General features: G+C 42.9%; 1 protein-coding gene across 4 annotated transcripts in view; it reads left to right on the top strand.

Moving 5' to 3' along the window:
* LOC310780156 (uncharacterized protein) overlaps positions 1-6,628 on the top strand; it is a 40,942-nt gene extending 34,314 nt beyond the window's left edge. For all 4 annotated transcript variants that reach the window (XM_083640718.1, XM_083640717.1, XM_083640719.1 and 1 more), the window contains exon 7: positions 1,868-6,628. In XM_083640718.1, coding sequence (XP_083496844.1) covers positions 1,868-3,087 — 1,220 coding nt within the window. In that variant the 3' untranslated portion in view covers positions 3,088-6,628. The remainder of the gene's footprint in view (positions 1-1,867) is intronic.
* Positions 6,629-24,347: the final 17,719 nt, after the last annotated feature.

The following is a 24,347-nucleotide window of genomic DNA, read 5'->3' as shown; positions in this document are numbered from 1 at the left end:
GAAATATTATCAGCAAACTTAATGACTAGACTAATTATTCTGATCTGAATGGCATATATCAATAAACATTGACTCCTCTCTTTGCTGTATAGTGGGAGGTGCATTTTTGAGTAGGCTATTAAAATAGCATGTCAAGTTCACATTTCTTTATTGCCAGATTAAACAATTCGTATTGGTTGTTGGTTGGTTCAACACAACATGTGCGTGCATGTGCGCTTCTTCTTCTCTAGCCTACAAGCATGTAACTTCCTTGATTGTTATTGTTGATAATTCTATTTAAATAGGCTACATTTTCATTTCCCGAAACATTCTTAAACAAGAAAGGAACATAGTGCACTGCAAAATATTTTTAATTACATTTGTAAAAAAAAAAAAAAAAAAAAAAAAAATTTTTGAAAAAATCTAGGGGGTGCTGCAGCACCTGCAGCACCCCTACTTCCCGCGGCGCTGGAGCAGACCCCGCATCATGACTCCCCCCACAGTGTAGGCACTTTGCTTCCTCCTTCTTTACATCGCACATTTCTAACTTTCTACCCCATGCTACCACACAGCCTTCCCACATCTCCTACATATCTTGCTTCGGCGGCACATCTCCTTCAAAAGTTAAACACACAGATTTACACTCACTCCTCTTTCACCCCTTCCCGAAATCTTATATCATTCTCCTTGCCTCACACACACCACCCACCCCCAGAAATGTTTTGGCTTCTACCGACCTTGACACGTCACTTATCACTCCTTTCTTTCTGGCTCCTGACCCGAGCGGGAAACATCTCACAGCACAACACCCTTGAAACTTATCAATCTTCAAGACTTTCACCCTATGACTCTCGGGGACACACTCAATCACAACCATACCACCTCTAGTGATCCTAATCGAGTGAACATCTCCGACTTTTCTTCCAATAAACTTCCCAACTGCATGTGGATCCCCAAAAATCCCGTTATATGATCTGTTAGCCATTTCAACCAAAAAAGAAAAATTTCCCCCCACCGAATCATCAGAATCACTCACATACTTCCATTTCCTTTTCCCATCCTTGCTACCAAGGCCTCCCGCATCCTCCATGTCACCCCCATTCTCCTCTCCTGTCCTTCCTCTCGTATCCTCCCTCCTCTGATCCAAATCTTCATCCTCTTCCCCTGTCAACCGTTGGCTCTTCTTCTTACTTCTCATTCCTCCTTGGCATCCCACCAGTGATCCACTAATTCTCTCTGCTAAGTAACATACTTCCATCATGTCCTCCCTCCTCCGATCCAGATCTTCTTCCTCTTCCGCTCTCAACGGACGGCTCTTCTCCTTACTTCTCATCCTCGTAGCATTCCGAGTTACAAACGAACCGTCCTCAAAAATAACAACGGCTTTCTCTCCTCCTCCCTCCTCCCTCCCCACTATCACTTCTGAGATCACCAACCCAGTATCTTTGTCTCAATCTCCATTTTGTGGGGAAACCACATCCATCTTCTGGTGCATGTTGTTTTCCTCATCCCCCTCCTTCGCCATTCTCCCCATGCCCTCTGTTTAGTTGCACTGTGTTATCTGACTTTTTAAGTACAAGATTGCTCAACCGCACATGCTCACAACGGGAGAGAGAGGGAGGGGGAGAAAGTTGTGATGTCATTAGTGATGTCACTAAATGTGCAGTTAAGCAATTGTGCGCCGCACATGCCAATGGAGCAGGCGAAGCTGTGCAGTGGCTGAGCTGCGGGCACACACAGTCAGGATCTGTTTGTCCACCAGTCATGAGCAGAATAGATGCCATGGGGTTGGGAGAAGTATTGAAGTATGAAGTATCTATTCACTGAGAAATGTTGATACTTCTCATATTTACATCAACATCCAATTTCTTTTTCTTTTTTCATTCAGAAACTCATGCTGCAGTGTTACGTGAATTCAAATCCAATTGGAAGATGTTTCAAAAACAAACAGTTATGAATCAGTTCTTCACAGAGCATTACCTCATGGAGGGAGGGAGTGGAGAGGTCAATGATGAACATGAGGTCAAACTGATTGAAGCAGCATCCAGAAACCAGAGATCAGAAACACCAATCAGATATGAAGACATCTTTAAACCCTTACCTGGAAGAGTTAAACAAACCAGAACAGTGATGACAATGGGAGTGGCTGGCATTGGGAAAACCGTCTTAACAGAAAAGTTCACTCTGGACTGGGCTGAAGACAAAGCAAACCAGGATATACAGTTCATATTTCCAATCACTTTCCGAGAGCTGAATCTGCTGAAAGAGAAAAAGTACAGCTTAGTGGAACTTCTCCATCTCTTCTTTCCTCAGACCAAAAAAGCAGGAATCTGCAGTTTTGACAAGTTCCAGAATGTGTTCATCCTTGATGGTCTGGATGAGTGTCGACTTCCTCTGGACTTCCAGAACAACAAGATCCTGACTGATGTTCATGAGTCAGCCTCAGTGGATGTGCTGCTGACAAACCTCATCAGCGGAAGCCTGCTTCCTGCTGCTCGCATCTGGATGACCACACGACCTGCAGCAGCCAATCGGATCCCTGTTGACTGCATTGACATGGTGACAGAGGTGAGAGGTTTCCCTGACCTACAGAAGGAAGAGTATTTCAGGAGGAGATTCAAAGATGAAGAGCAAGCCAGCCAGGGGCGTAGACAGAAATTCAATTATGGGTTGACCGCACGCTGTCAACCCATACAGCGGCCCAGTGGCATATTGAGCAGCTTGCGAGGCTGCGACGGGCTGACGACAGCGTGTGCTGTGTTTGGGGAGAGCGGGCCCAGTGTCAGAGAGGCGTCTGGCCTTTCTTCTGTGTGTGTGCCGCTGGACCACCTGTACGAGGTATATTTTATAATGTGTTGCCTGTATGTTGGGGGGAGGGTGGTTTGCTGTGTAAATACCTGGGCCCCTATTCTCCCACAGGCCTTCGGCGCTAAAACGGGCCTTAAACGCAAAAAACGTGCCTTGCGCCTGTTTTGGGACGATATCAATATGGCTTTACGCTGCAAAATGCGCTTTAGGCCGAATGGGCGTGGCGCAGTCCCAGAATGGGCCAAAGTGGGCGTGTCGGCGCTAAATACCGGCCTACTGATATCTTCCGACCTGGCGTAAATTTAGCACTTTGCGCTTTTGAAAAGCAGGCCTATTCAGTGCCGGGTACAGGATAGTGAATGGAGAATAGAATATATAGAAAAAAATAGTTTAGAACACAATAGAATATAAGATTGGAAGATTACAGCATGCAGTGGCAACCCTTCTCAGGCTTTGGGTGAAGCTGCAATGCACAGTTTCATTTATTTAGTTTAGGCTATCATAATAATCCCCATTTATGTGCAGCATCCAGACAGCAGCAGAGTTATATCTGTCAGATCTTTTTCAAGTGGGATAGCTGTCTAACTACACATATTTGATGTATAAAAAAATCGTTTTGGAACATTTTGATTAGCAATATTAACTTTGTATTAATATAGCTCAACGTTTTATTACCCCCCCCCCCCCCCCCCGAAATTAGCTAGGCTTCTAATATTACTAATATTCCTAATTAATATGTATTATTATTTCATTCAGATAATTTACATTATAGGCATGTATATCGTTTAATGTGAGAGAAAGGGAGAGAGAAAGAAAGAGAGAAAGAAACTGGAGAAACTTTTGTGTAGCGCTTCTTCAAACCCCACTCTCATTACAGCTATTCATTACAGAATTGTCTGTTGTATTTATATTTTCTGTTTGCAAAGCAGAGTAGTTAGAATTATTTCCAAATGTTTCCCCCGTCTGTGGCAGCGGAGCTGTCCGAGGTGCCGTGTAGCCTACATTAAGTGCAAGAAAGAATGAGAAAGAGAGAGGGGGATATTTAATTAGGCTACAATTCTAAATAAAATATGAAAAACAATGACAAAGCAAAAGATTAATTTAATAGGGGCGTCCTCTACTGTTCTCCTCTCCCTGCACGGGCCGTCCTCTCCTCCTCACAGGACGCCGGGCATCATGCAGGAGATGCGGGGAGCGGAGCCGCGCTGGTGTGCTATGAGGCGCTGGTGGTCGTGCAGGCGGGTCGTGCAGCAGTGGAGCTGACTGACAAACAGATTGAGTGCTCATACAATTATTTTATTTACAGCAGTGGAAACCACTGAGTCGGAGGGCGAGGGCTCTCCTCCCATCCACTCCCCCTCCCCTCCACCGGGACCTGGGGTGTGCGGCGCCCACTCCCGCAACCGGCCTGGATCGCCGACAGGCCGCTCGAGGCCCGGCCGCTCCCCTCCCAGGCACCCCCTGGCTTTTAAAGCCAGTCTGATTGATTACTGAAGATTTTATTGAGAATGAACATATTTGTCAGAGCCTGTGGCATGGGGGGGGGAAAGCATAGGCCAAATAAAATACAAATACTCAATAATAAAATCCAGTAGGCTAAATAAAATAGAATAAAGTAATCAGATCCAGTAAAAGTGATAGGTGTCATTCAGAGGATGTTGCATCATGCAGTGGGGGAGAAGAGAGAAAACGATATCATTCTGGCCAAATTTCATCTAATCTCATGACAGACAGACTGGATGAAGGGAGGGGGGGGGGGGGGCCGGGCGCTTGGCTTTCGTCTGGTTTTGCTGGACCACTGGAATGGAGCTTAAAAGGCAAGCGTGCGATTCGTTTATTGCACTTATCCAATGAACTGACGGTGCATAATTTTACGCCTAAAAGGCGTGGTTGTAATGGTTGAGGCTGCGTCTAGCGCCAAGACCAAGATATCAAGTGCGCTGGTCCACGCCCACTGATTTGCGCTGCGCCAGGCGCTCGGCCTAGAAACTACGCCGATGCAACGATAGGGGCCCTGGTGTTAATTTATGTATTTGTTTTATAGGGCTCGCAGGGACAGCGTGGCAATAGTGGGGGGAATCCGAGGTGGGTTTAAATATAATGTTTATGTTGGGTCGTCTTGTGGGGGAGAGTTATGAGTGTGGGGAATTATGTTTTCTCCCATTTGGGTTGCAGTGAGTGGGGCCACTGCCTTGGTTGCTTATTTTCTTTTTGTGTTCTTTTGAGTTAATTACAGTTATCCTGTACTGCCACCTGTCCTGCTATAACCAACCTGTGCTATTGTGCTGAGTGCTGTTTTTGTGGCGGAGAACTGTGGAGAGAAATATATAAGTAAGTTAGCCTATAGTCTTTCCTTAACACTCAGTACGTTTACATGCACTTAAAAAATTTGAATGATTGCGTTAGTCCGCCTAAAACCGGACTTTTGAAATGCATGTAAACATGTTAGCTCAACTGAAATCGAAGTTATAAAAGTCGGACTAACACACCCAGATAATGCGATTGGAAGTCGATTTACTCCTGCGGCCAGGACCTGGACGAGGCGATCAGCGCATGCGCTAACGCTCTTTGACCCGGAAGTCGAACAGCGTGTAAAAGTGTTACGTTAGCAGCCAGGGTGCGATTAGCTAAAGCTAAATGTGAAGTTCCTTGATGTAGAGCTAAACCTGTCTAGAAAAAATATTTTTTTAATGGAATTAGTTTCAACTGTATTGAGCTAAGGGGCAGCTTTGTGTTACCTGACCATCCCTGCATTTGAACGTTTGAACCTCTCCACATAAACACAACCTCGCTCGACCACATAAACACAGAACACAGCAAAACAATGTCCTATCACTAAAATACACACAAGGCAAAATGTCTCTCAACATAAACACACTATTATGTACCAGATCGTTTTGAGGGGAAACATTTGTTTAATTATATAATCATTTTTAATTAAATAGCTGCATTATTAAGAGACCAGTTGTTAGAATTGGCCGAGCCTGGGGGGAAAGAGTGCATATCGCCACCTATCGTAGCGGAGGCAACATGATTCCATCAAAAAAATCGATTTCCCACCCGCATGTACAGTATACTTGGACAAGGACATAGTCTGAGTAAATAGCCTAATCAAGCTATAACCATAGCTCAAATTAACTGTGCATGTAAACGTACTGACTGATCCAAGTGAGATGTGCATGCAGATCCGCTACGCTAGACCTAGGGGAGCAGCCCAGGAAGCTGCCTTGTTTTGAGCTGCTTGTAACTTTCTGAGTAAACCATTGGATGCAGATGACCATAATACAGAGCAGTAATCTAAATGACATAAAACCACTTAACAAACAACTTGACGAAACAACGATGTGAGAAACAGTGCACACTTTTGTGTAATGGCAAATGGTTTGAGTCTATTTACATAGAGCATTCATCAGTAACATTTTGTAAATTTTCAAGCATAGACTTATTTTTTGCTATTTTTCTTCTATCAAGGTCATATACAATGTATTAAGGTTATTTCTTAATAATGTTTTTGTGGTAAAAATGGGTGTGGCCCAACACAAAAAAAGCCGTAACTCCGCACCTGTAATTATTGCGAAACTTGGCAGATATATCAAGGAGGATGTCCTAGTCAAAATCAGAAGTTTTGTCATCATTGGTGAAAGTGGGCGGGGTCTATGGTGTAAGCATGTAATAGCGGTAAGTCAAGTTGCTTTGCTGGTATTTGCAAACACTGCAATGGCAACTGTGTATATAATTTTTTGAATATATATTTTTTAGATTATTACTGAAGTTCAAGTCAGATGTGACATTTGAATGTCCTGATTTTTTGGATGGAATAAAATTGCAAATCTGTTGGCAATTAAAATTTTGATGTGCGAGTCATTAATCTTGGTGTGGCACACTGATGGACAAGAAATTTTGAAAGTGGCACTTCATACCAAAAAGGTTGCTGATCTAGGCTATAGACTTTTACTGCTAGTTTGGACCCAAAGAAAGACACAGACATGAGGTGAGTGGAGATGAAAAGGTTTATTTGCAAAACAATGGTGGTCAAGGGGATGTGAATGATAAGATGGATGGAAGCTGGAAGCCACGGGGTGTTTGTGATCCAGGCCAAGCAGGCAGACGGGCTGACAGACAAGCAGTGCAGCAGAGAGGAGATGAATCTTCATCACAGAAGAAACATGATTAATGTAGCCTACAGGAGCCAGGAACCTGGGAAAACTCCAAGAGTGACTACCATTGGTGCTAACAGTGAAGCGGAACAGCTGATGTTCAGCCGTGCCATTGAAGACCGACATGGCTGAACCGTGACACAGACACAGCAAAACAGTTGAATCCCAATAATAAGCTGTTGAAACTTTGTGGAACATTGGTAGGTATAATCTTGAACATTAGTTGATCATTAGAATGTTCGACAAATATTAATTAAATGGTTAACTGAATATTCGTAAATTGTATAAGTTGTTGTATAGGTTGAGTTCAAAGAATATTAATTAAATAGTTTACAAATTGTTTGTTGAATATTCGTGAAACATCTACGTTCTACAGACGAAGCTGAATAGATTAATTGTTGAATGTCAACTAATAAGCTGTTGAAACGTTACTAATACTCTGTAGAGTGTAGACTATCTGTAGGCGGACTATCCAAGTAAAATGTTACCCAAAAAAAAATATATATATAATAAATTTATTCCAGCCACAAATAAACAACAAATGGAATAACTAAACTGGTGTTCATGTTACAGTTAATGTGAATGGAACGCTGGAGGAACTGCTCTTAAAATGGCGGTGGGGATTTCCAGAGGGGAAGGCAAATGATGTCAGGTTGAAATAGCCTAAGCAAGTCACCACCAAACCAAACACATGGGGCCCTATCTTCCGACAGGCACTATCCCGCCGACAGACCGCAGTGCCGATAGCCCACAAGCAGAACCAGCTGAGCAAGGCGGTGTGCAGCGTGTCGGGGGACCGGCTGGAACTAACCTCTCCCAGCCCCCACGCCTAAACCTAACCTTTCCCACCCCCCATGCCTAAACCTAACCTCCCGCAGACCCTAACCCTAAACCTAACCTCTCCCACTCCCCACGCATAAACCTAACCTCCCCCAGACCCTAACCCTAACCTCTCCCACCCCACACGCCTAAACCAACGTTGGCATTGCGGGCTGTCGGCACTGCGAGTGGTTGGCATAGCGGTGCCGCGTCGCTATCCCCTGATAGCACTTGTGCACCTGTTTGCGTGTGCCGGCAGGGAAGATAGCAGTCCGCCTTGCGCCGTCCGCCAAGTGTTATGCCGAGTTTTGCACCCCAGCGCCCGCAGTATCCCCACATCATGGGAGTAATGATTTATACAGAAATGTAACTGTTTAAAAGTTATATAAAAAACACGATTTCAGACGGACAAGCCCGTCTTTTATTGTCACACGAACACTTCAACACATGCATGCCGCCACAATACACTCATGCTGACGGTGGCCGGTGAAATATGTCCTCTGATTTTGACCCATCCAGGCTTGTCCTTTCCTCCAGGGGGCAGGCCAGGAGCAGTGGTCGCTTTTTCTTTCCAGCGCCCAGGGACCAACTTCAGATGTTGTCGTCACTGGTCGGATGACGATCTTCTGCATGTTTTTTTTTAGTGGGGGTTTATGTACGGAGGAACCCCCTGGGGGGTACGGGGATTGTTGTGGGGATATAATTGTCTGGTAGACGTGACCTCCCTGATTTCTAAGTTAAAAAAAACCCGAAATATGTTGGGGATGCAATTCTCGGCGGGCATGCGGAAACGTTCACGGCACCTGTCGCAGACGCAAATTAGAGCCGTGCCAAAATCATCTGCGCCCCCCAAATGCCTGCGCAAACGGGATTTGGGCTGTCTTAACTACCAGAATTATTCACAGGGGTGGCCAGGCAATGCTGGGCATTACGTCAATCAAAACCAATCAGATTCCCGTCTCGCGATCGCTGTTTGCACGAGGCATGCAATATGCTGTAATGCTCTCCATGCGTAATAGAGTGTACTCACTCGTGCGAGGACAGAGATAGCTTATTGACAGATCGTCTGTGGTGCCAACGACCCTCTGGGCTATGAAGGTAAATAGCCTATGTCCGTTGTCCAACACGTTTTCTCAATTAATTTTGCGATGTGATAAAAGTTTCTCAGTGAGTTATAGTTGATTGCCTCACTGAATTATCTGCTAATACCCAATTTTAGCAGCATAATTTGATGGCTAGGATGTGCGTAATGACATCTCCAAAAGGAATTCTACTTTGCGCTGCGCTGCACGGAGATTACGGGTGCGCTCGGGTGCGCTCCCAGCGCAGGGAGGTATTTGCGCGTAAGAGGTCCTTTTCAAAGCTCTTAGCGCAAAGTAATTCCGCGCTGCTGACGATAGGGTAATGCCATCTATCCCACAAACAAACGCCTGTTTTGGCATGTGGCAGCCAATGCCCAGTACAATTATCACAGGCATGCGCTTGTGTCCGCCCCCAATTTGCATTGCGCACGGCGTGGCGTTAAACGAGCGCAAACTTAGCACTTTTGGGAAGGTAGGGCCCATGGTCCCAGCAAGCAAAATTACATCATGATAACGTTGTGATGACGTCTTTTAGTGACGTGCAGGATGTGGCCAAATCACAGCCGGTTTGGGGATGATTTAGACGTGTGAACATCAAGCTGATGTCGAAATATGACCGTTACCATGAATGGGCATGTTCATTTATTCTGCTATGTACACAGTGTATATTCAGCAGCTTTATACATAAAGCTTATGTCCAGATTAACAATTTATGCTACATTTTCAAAAAATATAATACTGCCCTGTGTGTGATTTGGGACGACTATTCTACCACTACGTTATCTGTTCGCTAAAATTGTCTGCTGTACGTTGGAGTAATATAGCCTACCATTTAAAAAAATTGACCCCTTGTTCTTTTTATACCGGTATAACATCCATGGAGTCGGGACAGTTTTACTAAAAACGAAAGCTAATTTAATTTAAACCTTAATCTCGAAGAATCATTGAGGGTTCCCTCAAAATTTACAAGTGTCACCACCAGCCTATAACGTTTGTTCCAGTGCTCCTTCACACGCAGGCTATACGAGACACGAATATAGCCTATACCGTAGGATTATGGCAGAATCTTGTTTTATACTTAAAACGTTGGCATCAAGTCTTTGTGGATCGGACATCACAGTGTAACCGTCTACAATCTGTGTAAGAAGAACCCCGAAACACATTGCAGACAATTGCAGGATTCCCCCGCAATTAATCTCCTCGTAGTCCCACCTCGACGAATAAACAGTTTGTTAAAGGAGAATTTCGTTTTTTTTTTACCTGGACCCATCTCCTGGCAATAATTATGATTTGACCACTCACCCAGCGATGTCCGCGGCGTTTCTGGCCGTCCTAGCGTTGTTTTGAGATCAATACCAAGTCAAGTATACCAAGTATACCAAGTATACCAAGTAAATACCAAGTTTGAGATCATAAACCAAGTCAGTTGTAAAATGGAGCTGATTTGGGGCCAAGTGTGAGCCTGTCTTTCCTGCATCTAAATAGCTATTTTTATTCCCGTTTTCCCCAAATATCGTCATAATGTGATCCCTCAACATCCACCAGAGTGATATTTCGCCCCAGGCCATTTCCTGGAGTCGCACAGGGATCAAATTACCTCAAACGTGATCTCGGTCACCAAGTCTCGTGAAGTCCCGTGATACTTTCCTGCCGACTGGACAACAGTAGGATGCTTTGCGGTGGTGGTTTTAGCGTAACCTATGTGGGGTTTGGCGTAACCTATGTGGGATTCGAAATAACGAAGGTTATGCCAAACCCCACATAGGTTACGCTAAAACCACCACGGCAAAGCGTCCTACCTGTAGTTGTCCAGTCGGCAGGAAAGTATCGTGGGACTTCACGAGACTTGGTGACCGAGATCACGTTTGAGGTAATTTGATCCCTGTGCGACTCCAGGAAATGCCCTGGGGCGAAATATCACTCTGGTGGATGTTGAGGGATCACATTATGACGATATTTGGGGAAAACGGGAATAAAAATAGCTATTTAGATGCAGGAAAGACAGGCTCACACTTGGCCCCAAATCAGCTCCATTTTACAACTGACTTGGACGCTATTGATCTCAAAACAACGCTAGGACGGCCAGAAACGCCGCGGACATCGTTGGATGAGTGGTCAAATCATAATTATTGCCAGGAGATGGGTCCAGGTTAAAAAAAAACGAAATTCTCCTTTAATCAGCGCAGATTGTCCACATGCAAGTGCTGATCACTCAGATTTTGGATAAATAAATAGCCCAGGCTGAGAAATAAGTGATTGATTGCAACCATTTAGTTATCGTCTTGGATATTTCAGTGGTGACTGGTGAGTGAACTTAGTTGGATAGTGATTATACAGTGATAATCTGGGCCAGATCTGACTCGTCATGATATGATTTGAGCTGGCCCCGATTGGGCTCTCTCAATTCGTCCGGGTGCGTCCTTGCTTGCTGGGGTGATTTGGTTATTTTGATGACACTTGTAGAGCCAAGTTCCTCCTGTGTTTTGCCCTCAGGGTTTAAGGTCACATGTTTCAAAGCTGTTTGATGAAGACAATGTTAACATTAGATTTTCAGTTGTTACATTTTAACTTGTTGCCGTTTCACAACTCCACCCTTTTTTCCAGTCAGAGCTGGACTCTGTCCTGATTGGCTCCCTCACTAAAATAATGACTGAAATCTATCCAATCAGGCCAGTTTGCAGCATTTAAACTGGAAGGCACCCAGTGTTGAGATGAGCTCAAGTGAGCTCATGTTATGTTATTATGTTATTGTTATGGAATTTTTTGTTAAGCTACCCCACTATATAGACTGAAGAAGAGGGTGTCAGTAAGAAATTCCTCTGAAACCATTTGTGAATTTAGTGTGTGGGAATGATGTGGGCTGCTCTAGGTCACATCTCTCACCCTCTCTCTGTTCTCTTTTATTTAACATGTGCTTACTATTAAGGAGAAATTCGTAGTCACAGTGACAGCCTGGCAAGAAGCAAATTACCTCCTGGTGGGAGAATAGTGGGAAAATGGAGAAAAAAAAACTGTCTAGTAATAGTAAGGGCTCCAAACTGCCGAAACAGAAAGAGCTAAAGAGTCACTCAAAACATTGTTGTTAGTTGTAAAGTGGTGTTTAGTACTGTGCAGGTATGAAACACTTCTTCACTCCTCAAGACAGAGCTGAGTTCAGCAGCTTCCACAGCAGCAGAGGAGCTGGTCTCAATCTGACAGTGATACTGACGGCATGAAGGAGCTCCTCCATGTCTCGGAGGACGCATGGAGCCAGTTTTCGGCTCTCCCCAGATCGGCAGAGGGCGGAGCAGCAACCAGGATAAATATAAATTAGCACTAATGGGGGATAAAAATGGGATAAAAAAATCGGGGGGGGGGGGGGGGGGGGGGGTAGAAGGAGCTCCTCACAGCAATGACCCCAGGACACTAAAGAGCATAAATCACATTAATAAGTAGAGACCTTCTTGCATCTTTCTACTCACAAGAGATAATACTGGACAGGCTGGAACTTTAATGTGAGGGCGGGTTGTTGTTGGTTAAAGTTACTGCAGGCCAGTTTACTGTCAAACTCCACCCCTGCTGTTGCATAAATCAGGAAGTCAGCAGAGTACAAAACATCCTGCGACAAAGTTACACCACATGTCAGCAGTTAGAAACTCTGTGGTCGGTAGGCAAACTAGGAACCAGATGCAGACACACAGATAAGAGGCAGATAAACTATGAAAACATACTTTACTGTGAGTAAAGCAACATACAAAAAGGGAACCGAACCAGGCAGAGATCAGACAAGACAGAATCAGACAGACTTATGTCAGTGACATAGGCTAGATCATTAAAAACATAAGGACAGAAGCTGAGCACAAGGAAGTCGACCAGTGGAAAAATAAAATAGTTCCAGCCACAAAGATACAGCAAATGTAATAACTAAACTGGTGTTGATGTGAGTAGAACTCTGTATCGCTGCTTACTGTAAATTCCTAATGTGAGACTTTCCCAGCAGCACCTGAAGGCACCACAACTGCTGTGAAACAGTTTTGGCGCATTCAGTGCAAAATGGCAGACAATCTTCAAAACAACTGATCTGTCACATGGAGATCTGAACAACAGGGTGGTGCTGCACGTGATCGGGTACTGACATGCTATTCTGCATCCCACTGCTTTTCTTGACAAGGCCCGCCCTACTCTGCCTCTGATTGGCCAATCCTAGTGCTTGAATGCCATGGAGGGCAGGTCTTGTCAAGAAAAGCAGTGGGTACTGACACACTCCACCATTTTGTTGTTTACTCTTTTCTAGATATGAACTGAGTTGACCCTATACTTATTATAACCATGCCATTGTTTGTGGTTTTGTAGTGTGCACACACACACACACACACACACACACACACACACACACACACACACACACACACACACACACACACACACACACACACACACACACACACACACACACACACACACACACACACAGCTGTGATTATGAACAACACTTTTGTAACATAAATATAATGTTGATCTGTTTGACTGAATATAGTTGGAAAGGAAACAAATCCCTCCCACAGATAATTCAATTGGAATGTTAAATGTCTTATTATGGGCTTATTGTTGCTGGTCTCGAGGTGGTGACAGCAGATGACTAAACCATACTTTACATAGACCTAGGCTATGCACTCACAGTTTGAATATCAAATTCCATCCAACCACCTCTCACCTCTCTGAAACCACATTAGTTTCTCTCTTTGTTGATGCTGTCTGTCTGCCAGGGTAGAAGAGAATGCTGAAACTCCATTGGGTTTTACAAGAAATCCCGTTTTATCCTAAATAACAATGAAACAGTGTCAGTGCTTTCTTAGCCTCAGTCTGAAAGTGAAAGAAGTTTGACTAAGTTTCTCTTTGACAAGTTTCTTTTTCAGTTTGAGCATGTCCTCCCACATTGTTTGATGTAATCTAACCTCAGTCAACAAACTGAACTAAAAGAGAAAAGACTCAAACACATCAAACCTGACTGGTTTAAAGCACCTTTGAAAATCCTTTATTATTGTCCTGATATCCTCTTCAGTAATATAAATAACATTTAATAGCCCGAGATGCAGCCTTGTGGTGCTGTATGACGACTGTATTTCCAAATATATCCAGGCTGTTTGTATTTAGTTTGGCTGCTGCTCTTTTGTGGTGAAAACTCCCATATGAAGTAAGGCTTCTGGCCTGTTTACATTATTATTTATTCACAACGTCTTTTTGACAAGTCTGCTCTATTTTTCATGTTGTTTCCTGTGTTTGTGGTTGTATATAGACATGTAGGCTACAGTAATCAGACATGTAGGCTACAGTACACATGTATAAAGACATGTATGCTATAGTATACATGTATATAGACATGTAGGCTACGGTATACATGTATATAGACATAGGCTACGGTATACATGTATATAGACATGTAGGCTATAGTATACATGTATATAGACATGTAGGCTACGGTATACATGTATATAGACATGTAGGCTATAGTATACATGTATAAAGACATGTATGCTATAGTATACATGTATATAGACATGTAGGCTACGGTATACATGTATATAGACATAGGCTACGGTATACATGTACTGTATATAGACATGTAGGCTATAGTATACATGTATATAGACATGTAGGCTACGGTATACATGTATATAGACATGTAGGCTATGGTATACATGTATATAGACATGTAGGCTACGGTATACATGTATATAGACATGTAGGCTACGGTATACATGTATATAGACATAGGCTACGGTATACATGTATATAGACATGTAGGCTATGGTATACATGTATATAGACATGTAGGCTACAGTATACATGTAGACATGTAGGCTCACAGTGTTTCCCAACCAGGGGTACGTGCAGGGGCGGACTGGGATCATAATTCAGGCCGGGCATTAGATACCAAGCAGGCCAGGCCGATACGGGCCGACGCGCGTGCCGGCGACCTAAGGTCGCCAGCACCTAAGGTTAAAATAAAATAAAAAATGGGCCGTTTTGAAGCCCAATTTGGGCCGTTTGAAGCCCAATTTGGGCTTGTAGGCTACAGTATACATGTATATAGACATGTAGGCTACAGTATACATGCACTGTATATAGACATGTAGGCTACATTATACATGTATATAGACATGTAGGCTACAGTATACATGTATATAGATGTAGGCTACAGTATACATGTATATAGACATGTACCCTACATTATACATGTATATAGACATGTAGGCTACAGTATACATGTATATAGACATGTAGGCTACAGTATACATGTATATAGACATGTAGGCTACAGTGCAGACATGTAGACTCTTTTCTAGATATGAACTGAGTTGACCCTACTTATTATCCCATGCCATTGTTTGTGGTTTTGTAGTGTGTGTGTACACACACACACACACACACACACACACACACACACACACACACACACACACACACAGCTGTGATTATAAACAACACTTTTGTAGCACAAATATAATGTTAAATGTCTTATTATGGGCTTATTGTTGCTAAAATGATAATACTTCTATAGTGATCTCATGTTTAACAGGTTAAACATGAAGCTCAACTTCCGTATAGGAAACTCAGCTGGTCTCGAGGTGGTGACAGCAGATGACTAATCCATATAGACCTGTAGGCCTGTAGGCTATGGTGCATATGTGGCAAACCGTGACTCATAGTTTGAATATCAAATTCCATCCAACCACCTCTCACCTCTCTGAAACCACACTAGTTTCTCTCTTTGATGATGCTGTCTGTCTGCCAGGGTAGAAGAGAATGCTGAAACACCATTGGGTTTTACAAGAAATCTCCTTTTATCCTAAATAACAATGAAACAGTGTCAGTGCTTTCTCAGCCTCAGTCTGAAAGTGAAAGAAGTTTGATTAAGTTTCTTTTTGACAAGTTTCTTTTTTCAGTTTGAGCATGTCCTCCCACATTGTTTGATGTAACCTAATGTAGTAGGGGGACACTAGGACCCAGGACAGCCCTTGGCCAATCAAGAGTGAGTTACACAAACTAATAAGAGGCTCATGGAGCACAGGTGTGTCAGCTTCATGTCTGCTCACTCCTGATCCAGATCACACCTGTGCACGTCCTCTGGGGTCGAGAGTCCAGGCATAGCCTTGTGGCAGTGGCAAGGCAAAGTGCTGGTTGCCATTTACTTCCTGTTAATGTTTGTTTACGTCAGATCAAGACCAATATTGACCTTTATCCCTTCTGCGGCTGGTGTGGCCTCCAGCCACGTGAGCGGTTGGTGCGTTGGGAGTTCACCTGTTGATTTGTGGTGGTATCATTTAAGGTTTGTTGTGGCACTGATAATAGTTTGGGTGATTTGTGTTTAGGAAAATAAAGAGGGTTTATTTTGTGTGTAATTAACCTTTTTGTTTCTCACTGATAGTATACTCCCAGTGCATCAGCCTGCTGACTGGCGTGCTGCGCCACCGCAGCAAGAGAAACTAACTTAACCTTTTGACCCTATATTAATAAATAGCCTGAAATTGGCATCTTGACCCACACTGACTGTTGTCGTCATCATTGAAGTTCACCTGTATGCATTAGAGCCAACCCAGGGTTCACACTAACCTCAATCAACAAACTGAACTAAAAGAGAAAAGACTCAAACACATCAAACCTGAGTGGTTTAAAGCACCTTTGAAAATCCTTTATTATCGTCCTGATATCCTCTTCAGTAATATAAATAGCATTTAATAGCCTATGCCTTGTGGTGCTGTACGACGACTGTATTTCCAAGCATGTCCAGGCTGTTTGTATTTAGTTTGGCTGCTGCTCTTTTGTGGTGAAAACTCCCATATGAAGAAAGGCTTCTGGCCTGTTTACATTATTATTTATTCACAGCGTCTGTTTGACAAGTCTGCTCTATTTTTCATGTTGTTTCCTGTGTTTGTGGTTGTATATAGACATGTCGGCTACAGTATACAGACATGTAGGCTACAGTAGCCTATACATGTATATAGACATGTAGTCTACAGTACACAGGCATGTAGGCTACAGTACATGTATATAGACATGTAGGCTACAGTATACATGTATATACACATGTAGGCTACAGTATACAGACATGTAGGCTACAGTATACATGTATATACACATGTAGGCTACAGTATACAGACATGTAGGCTACAGTATACATGTATATACACATGTAGGCTACAATATACATAGGCTATAGCTACATGTATATAGACATTAAGAGTTCAATGAAGTTAGATTGCCCTGCACAGCTCAGATCTTCATATTGGTGCCGGTGGTGTCAGGAAGGAAATCCATAGTAACAGGCACAAATAAATATTTGTGCCTGTTATTCCCATGTTCTTTCTGCTTCCAGATATGCCACCTATAGTGAGGGAAGGCAGGACCACACCCCCGCCTACACTTTTTTCCTCTTTCACCACCCTCCCTCCCCTTATGTAGGGATCAGAAGCAGGGATCATGGAGTACATTTATTGTTGCCCTAAATGTATTGTTGCCCTTTTGTATAATTAATGATTTTTATATATATATATTGTTGTTCATGGCCTAATACTTGTATTGATATTGATTGAGCCTTTTGATATTATGAATGAGATTGCTAATTTGTATGAAGATTGGAATTGATTACCACTGGCTCCTGGTAGCCCTCTGTCAGCTGCTGCCCGTTCCACTGATTATAGGTGCAGCCTATAAAAACATTGTGCTGATATGTGACTGACTGATATGAGCCTGATGAAGCCTGAGTGGCGAAACACGTTGCTTTTTTAGAGAATAAATCAACTTAAAAGTTCCACATTGTGTGCGGTGAAACTTCTTCCTTTTTACTATGTATATAGACTTTTAATTAGTCATTCTTAGCCACCCTTTGTTCCCTATGTTCCTTGTTTTTGTTTTATGTTTCCCCCTTCTTGTACTATTCCTGTGCCTGTATTCTTTTTTGATGCTGTTTTTATTTATGTAAAGCACTCTGTGCACTCGTGCTGTGAAGGGCGCTATAGAAATAAAGTTTTACTTACTTACATGTCGGCTACAGTATACAGACATAATGCACAGTATAGGCTACATGTAGACATGTAGGGTACAGTATACATGCATATAGACATGTAGGCTACAGTAGGCTATATTGCTGGAGCAGTCAACAGCTATTATCGTTAGGACTATTTCACTTTTTCTTTTTCTTCAGTTTGACCGGTGTCAGTGTTTATATTTTTGAGAGGAGACAGAGGAGAGGCAGGATGCAATTTTAAAAACATTGAATAATTGTTCGATTAATTTTGACTGATATGCTAGGGTTAGGGTTTTCCCTAAAGGAAACTCGTCCTTCCAATAAAGAATGAAACTAAAATGTATCAAACTTTTATTAGTATCGTTGCTGTAATACTTCTGTAGTGACATCAGGTTGTTTGGAGCAGAGAGAAACTCAACTTCCTCATCTTCATCTGGCGGTCATGTGGTGCCCCCTGCTGGCTGCTTTCTGTCACTGCTGAGCTTATTGACCCCTGATGGGTCAATACAGGAGCAGCAGAACACATTGTTAAAGGCACTGCAGTGTTTTAAAACACCATGTTTGACGAAAACCGGATCAGGAACAGAACCCAACAGGCAGTGGGACCTGACACAGCACAGGGTTTCTCGCAGCCCCCCCCCATCATGGCTGACAACAATGCATCACATCAACTCTGCAAGCTCTATACGAGGAATCAGCATGACGTCACAACAACAACAAATAATAATAACTTAACAAATCACAGCAAATCCCCTGGAAGTGCAGCAGTTAACTAGTATGAGTTGTGCCAAAGAAACGTTCATATCTCAAAAACTACATAGCTTATATTTTGACATTCTGAGTGAGAGCAGAAGTAGCTCAAGAGTTTGATCTATAATAGTCCATGGGCCAGACCAGATTCAGGTACCACTCAAGGTGGCAAAACTTGCTTATAATTTTTGATAAGACACATGTCTGCAGATGATATTTTGGTATGATAGCCATTCCTTAGTGGTGACACAGTTACCAGCTTGTGAAGTGAACCACCCCTAAGGTAAATTGCATTTTAGACGCTGGTGCATATCCTGGGTTAGGCACATGGTCAGGGCATTTTTCAATGTCTTATAATATTGTGTTTGGATGTATTTTAAACATACAACAATAAAACTAGAATGCTCACAGGACTATGGATTCTGGAAATATATAATACTAAGCCTAGGCTCGCCCGCTGGGCGGGCTCGCTATTGCCTGCTCTGCAGCTCGCCGAGCGGGCCCCCTCGCATACACGCGCTGCGCGGCCTCGCCCGCAGCTCGGCTGCTGCGTGGCATCGCCTGCCCTATGCGCGCGCGCAATGTCTCCCTCTCTCTCTCTCTCTCTGTCCCTCTCTCTGTCTCCTTGTCTCTCCCCCTCTCTCTCTCCCTCTCCCTCAGTCTCTCTCCCCTCCCCTCTCTCCCTCTCCCTCAGTCTCTCTCTCGTGTGTGTGCGAGTGTGTGTCACTGATGACATCATCAGTGATGTCACAATGATGTCACAATGCCTATGTATGACATCACTGATGACATCTTCACTGATGACATCATCACTGAACTATAGCCTCAGCTTTAGGGCAATCAGCCTTAGGGCAATTAATCTGCCCTAATTTAAAAAATCTGTCTCCGTCAGGTCACCACACGGGTGCTCTTTACACCCCCTGAAATTTTCAGCCTGATCGCACGTAAAACGGCATAGCTGTGGTCGGCCAAAATTCTGCTCACGCACGCACACACGGACATTTCTCTTAAAATCCTGTTGAGATGCAGGTGTCTTAGTTATTATGGCCTTATTCTGCATATGTGCGCTGAGGGGGGGCTTTATGTGTCCAGGCCCAGGGCCCATCATGCCCACCATGTGTGTGTGTGATGTGTGATGTCACAGAAATCATTTGCAAAGGTCTACTTAGTTTTCTCAGAAGCCCTCCTGTCCTGCCTGTCGCTTCTCAGAAACGAGCCTCTGAGTGGACAGAGAGCCACGTGTTTGCTTCAAGAGGAAACCTGCCTGTCTGCTGAGAAAAGGGCCTAAACACCTCCGCCCTTTTCACACCCCCTTTTCACACTTTGCACTCAACAAGAACACTCACTGAGCAATTTACTGGAACGCGGACGCCAGACTAATACTGGCATCAGCTTTCAGCTCGGTGTCAACCGGCTACCAAAGTGACATCCGCCTTAAGGTTTGACGTGTTGCGTTCTGAGATACTTTTCTGCTGACCAAAGTTGTTGTTTTTGCACCATTTCTGTGTAAATTATTGAGGCTGTTGTGAGATCAGCAGTTTCAGAAGGGTTGCACCAACAACCATACCGTGCCGCGGTCAAAGTCGCTCATGGTGTGAGTTGCATACGTCAGTTAGTTTGTTCAGCCATAGTAACCACACGCAAAGCCAGCATTGGTAAAATATTAAACAATTCAAGTGAAATAGATTATAAACAATAAACACATGTTGCATGCAGGTGTAATTACACCTCAATTAGGTCAACAACAGACACGTTTGATGTTAAATCTGACAAACCGGAGCTCTGAAATGAAACCCACCACGTCTCTTGGCCAGGACAAAACGATCCCTTATTTTGACAAAATGTTCCATACGTTTATAGGCAATTAGAGGCGTATTGTGCTTTTGGCTTTAATTGAATGTACCTGTGCTGTAAATCCTGTGTTATTGAGACAGCGTCCAAAATTAGCACCAGCCACCAGCTGGTATAAAATATGCAAGTGGCTAGATTTGCTTCATTCACCATCCAAAAAACCCCCACAATGGTCCTTCTATCTAATGAGTGGCTGGTAAAATTTTAACATTCACTAGCCATTTGACTGGTGGACAAAAAAGTTAATTTTGGAGCCTGTATTGAGATCCAGGTGAATGTATTTCTTGTTGTTGTGCTGTTGGCTTTTGAGTGTTCAGGTGGCTGTGCTGTAAATCCTGCTGAGAGTCAGGTGAATGTGTCTTAGTTATTCTGGCTTTAATTCTGCATACCGGTATGTGTGCTGTGAGGGGGGCTCTTTATGTGACCATGCCCAGGGGCCCATCATGTCATAATCCGCCTATGGGGCATAAGATGTTGGGAGAAGTACATTCCTCTATACCCGTGGAGAGGATCCCTAACAAGATCCCTAACAGAATTAAATCTGCATATTCTCTAAATGGTTTTAAAAACCTGAAAAAATGATTAAAAAAATGAGTAAACTAGAGTAATGCCTTCCGTTGTCATGGTTATTGAACTTGTGTGTTTTTGTTGATCGTTCTATTTGGTTTATTTTATGTTATGTGTTACCCAGAGTATATAGAAGAGCCGCAACATCTCTGTTCACTCCAATGGACCAGTTTTTAAGCAGCACTGTCGAGTTGCAGTTTGTGATGTACTTTGAAAGGGACCGACGTTTAAAGAATCAAATTGTACACTAACAGCTTTATTTTAGCATTCAAAAGTAGCGTGAGCCTCCTTCCTGGCTATTCATTGGCTACTGAGTCAGGCATTTTAGACCTCCACTGACGCCCGTCTCTTACTAGATTGCTCTGGTGTTACCGTATGTCCTGTTTTTATAAGACCAGGGACCATGTTGGAAATAAGTGTTCACACTTTTACATGTCTGTCCCTTGGATTTTGTTATTCTATATCCATAAAATCAATCAATCAATCAATCAATCAATCAATCAATCAATCAATCAATCAGTCAATCAATCAATCAATCAATCGATAAGATACTCTGGTACCATAGACCTATGAGCATCCTTATGCTCATCCTTATGCTTGACCATGGCCAATCCATGTTCAAAGCACAGAAGTCCAATAACAGAACACTCAGATCAGGGAAGCCATCCCAATCATGCCCCGCAAGTTTTTGTGTTTCATGTCTCTGATGTTCCTTGATGCCACAGGGCTAAAATAAATTATACAATTTAGGCGAGAATTGTGGAAACATGTGTAATTGATGTTTTGAAGAGCTTAAGTCACCTCTATAAAATCACAACTGGCCTTAAATGAAAGCTAAGAAGGTCCCCTTTAAAATAGGACCAAAAACAATAGTACAAAAGATTGAAAAATGTTCTGACCATGTGCCTAAACTAGGATATGCACCAGTCAGTGTCTAAAATGCAATTTACTTTGGGGTCCACGCGTTAGTACGACACCCCATAGGTCAGACTACACATAACTCCGACCACCCGCTAATCCGACCATTGATGTCTACGGCGAGTTTTATCATTGTAGTCTCATAATGTCGACCCTTCATTTATCCGACCATTTTAACGCCATTATTCCGACTGTCGGATTTCATACCCAGTAGTTCGACCTCGCGTAAATCCGCCTATATACAGCACTTCCAACAGAAGCAGTCTGTGCATTTCTCTGTACGGTTAGGGTTAGGGTCATATACATCGCCATAATAGCCTATAGGCTACGCAGAAATTCCGGTTAGGAGTCAAGTCTCCTGCCAATCTGAGCGTTGGCACTTGGCAACTTTGGTCGGTGCTTTTTGGCTGGTGTGAAACCGCACCAAACAAGTTGGAATTTCTGGAAAACAAAACAAACTATAATTTTTGTGTCTGGTCTTATGAGGCACCGAAATAACCGTATGAACTGTGAAAAAGCCGCAATTGTGCGTGGCATGCACGACCCGCTGCGCATTTGCTTCGGAATGAGAGAGAGATGGAGGGTGTGTGTGTGTGTGTGTGTGAGTGTGTGTGTCCCACGCAACTGTCTAATTTACTGCGGTCGGATTTTTGGGAGGTCGGATTTATGAGATTAAAATAATAGGGCGGATCTTTGGGTAGTCTAACTCATGAGTGGTCGAACTATTGAGAGGTCGGACGGAAGACTATGACCCATTTACTTTAGGGGTGGTTAACTTCACGAGCTAGTAACTGTTTACAGCTACCACTCAGGAATGGCTATCACCAAAATATCATCTAGCTACAGACATGTATCTTATCAAAAATCATAAGTTTTGCCACCTTGAGTGGTACCGACAAGTGAAATTTTGAGCTCTGGCCCATGGACTATAATGTATGCATGTCGTGTTAACGTTGTGTGAACTGTCGCAGTTTTTAAAATGTACACCGCACAGCTGAGGCTAGAGTGAGCACTCAAAGCTCGCTCCGGGTCCCATTGCCGTTTCCACCCGGAAATGCGGTTTGTTTACCAAAATGCTGCTCAGCTGGGTCGGGACAGGTGGTCGCAGGAGATTTTATTTGGGTCGGCAAATACATTTGCAGATTATCTTTATTCAAAATTAGCTGTTGAGAAGGGAAAAAAGAGCCTGTTAACTCAGCCTATATAGTTATTATGTCTCATTTATAAAGTTAAAATCTGTATATTGTACCGATTATATTAAATAAATGTGTAAATGTTTTCAATAACATGCATAAAATTAAGTTGTGACTTATCACACGTATAATGATTTGAAATGGCTGGTTTACCTATTCAAGATAATAAGGTGATCACGACAGTTTGTCTTTTTTTTTTAAGTGGGTCCCAAGAAAAAGAGTACCAGGGATGACCTATTTTTGTAGACTTACCCAGAAGTCCCTGCGCTTCCTGGTTCGTATAAGCCTTATACTACTGTATGTTCCTGTTTCATAAACGTTTGTTAGCCACAGACCATATTGCATGCATTTAACCAAAATTCCCATGCCTTATACAGTAGTATAAGGCATGGGAGCCTTATACTACATACAAGTACTACTGTATGTAGTATAAGGCTCCCATGCCTTATACTACTGTATAAGGCATGGGAATTTTGGTTAAATGCATGCAATATGGTCTGTGGCTAACAAACGTTTATGAAACAGGAAAGTTCAACAAGATAATCTTCACAAATGTGCACCACTTTATGACTTTTGAAGCATAAATGCTTTTATAAAATGTTTCAAAAATCATAAAAGTGATCGTCATTTGTGAAGATTATCTTGCTGAACACAAACTCCACTGTTTCATAAACTTTTGTTAACCACAGACCTTATTTAGCTTTAATTTACCTTTTGTACTGTTTGAGAAATCGCAGTTTAAGTTTTATGCTCTTTTCAGTCTTTATAATCAGACCCTGTGGAGCCAGCCTTGAGTGTCTCACTCTCTAGCAGGCTGTACTTTTTACTAAAATCCACACAAAACTGTGACAGTTCATACAACTTTAACACTAAATACATACATCAGATCTTTGAGCTACTTCTGCTCTCACTCACAAAGTCAAAGTATAAGTAATGTGTAGGCTATAGTTTTTGAAATATTAACGTTTGTTTGAAATTTCTAGTTAACTGCTGCATTGGCACCTGTTGTCGTGATGTCACGCAATACTTAACAAAATGGTGAAAAATGCACATACACTAGCTGAACATTATTCTGATAAAACCTGCTGTTAGAAGCAGATCTCTAACATCATCAGTAGGCTACTCTATTTTATTTCTAGTCAATCCATGACCATTTCTTCCAAAAGTGTCCATAAACCTACTTTTTCCAATGGCATCCATGTAGGCTATTTAGTAT

Source organism: Poromitra crassiceps (assembly GCF_964638095.1).
Source record: "Poromitra crassiceps genome assembly, chromosome: 7".
In the NCBI taxonomy this organism is placed as follows: domain Eukaryota; kingdom Metazoa; phylum Chordata; class Actinopteri; order Beryciformes; family Melamphaidae; genus Poromitra; species Poromitra crassiceps.
This window is presented reverse-complemented; position numbering and strand designations above follow the sequence as displayed.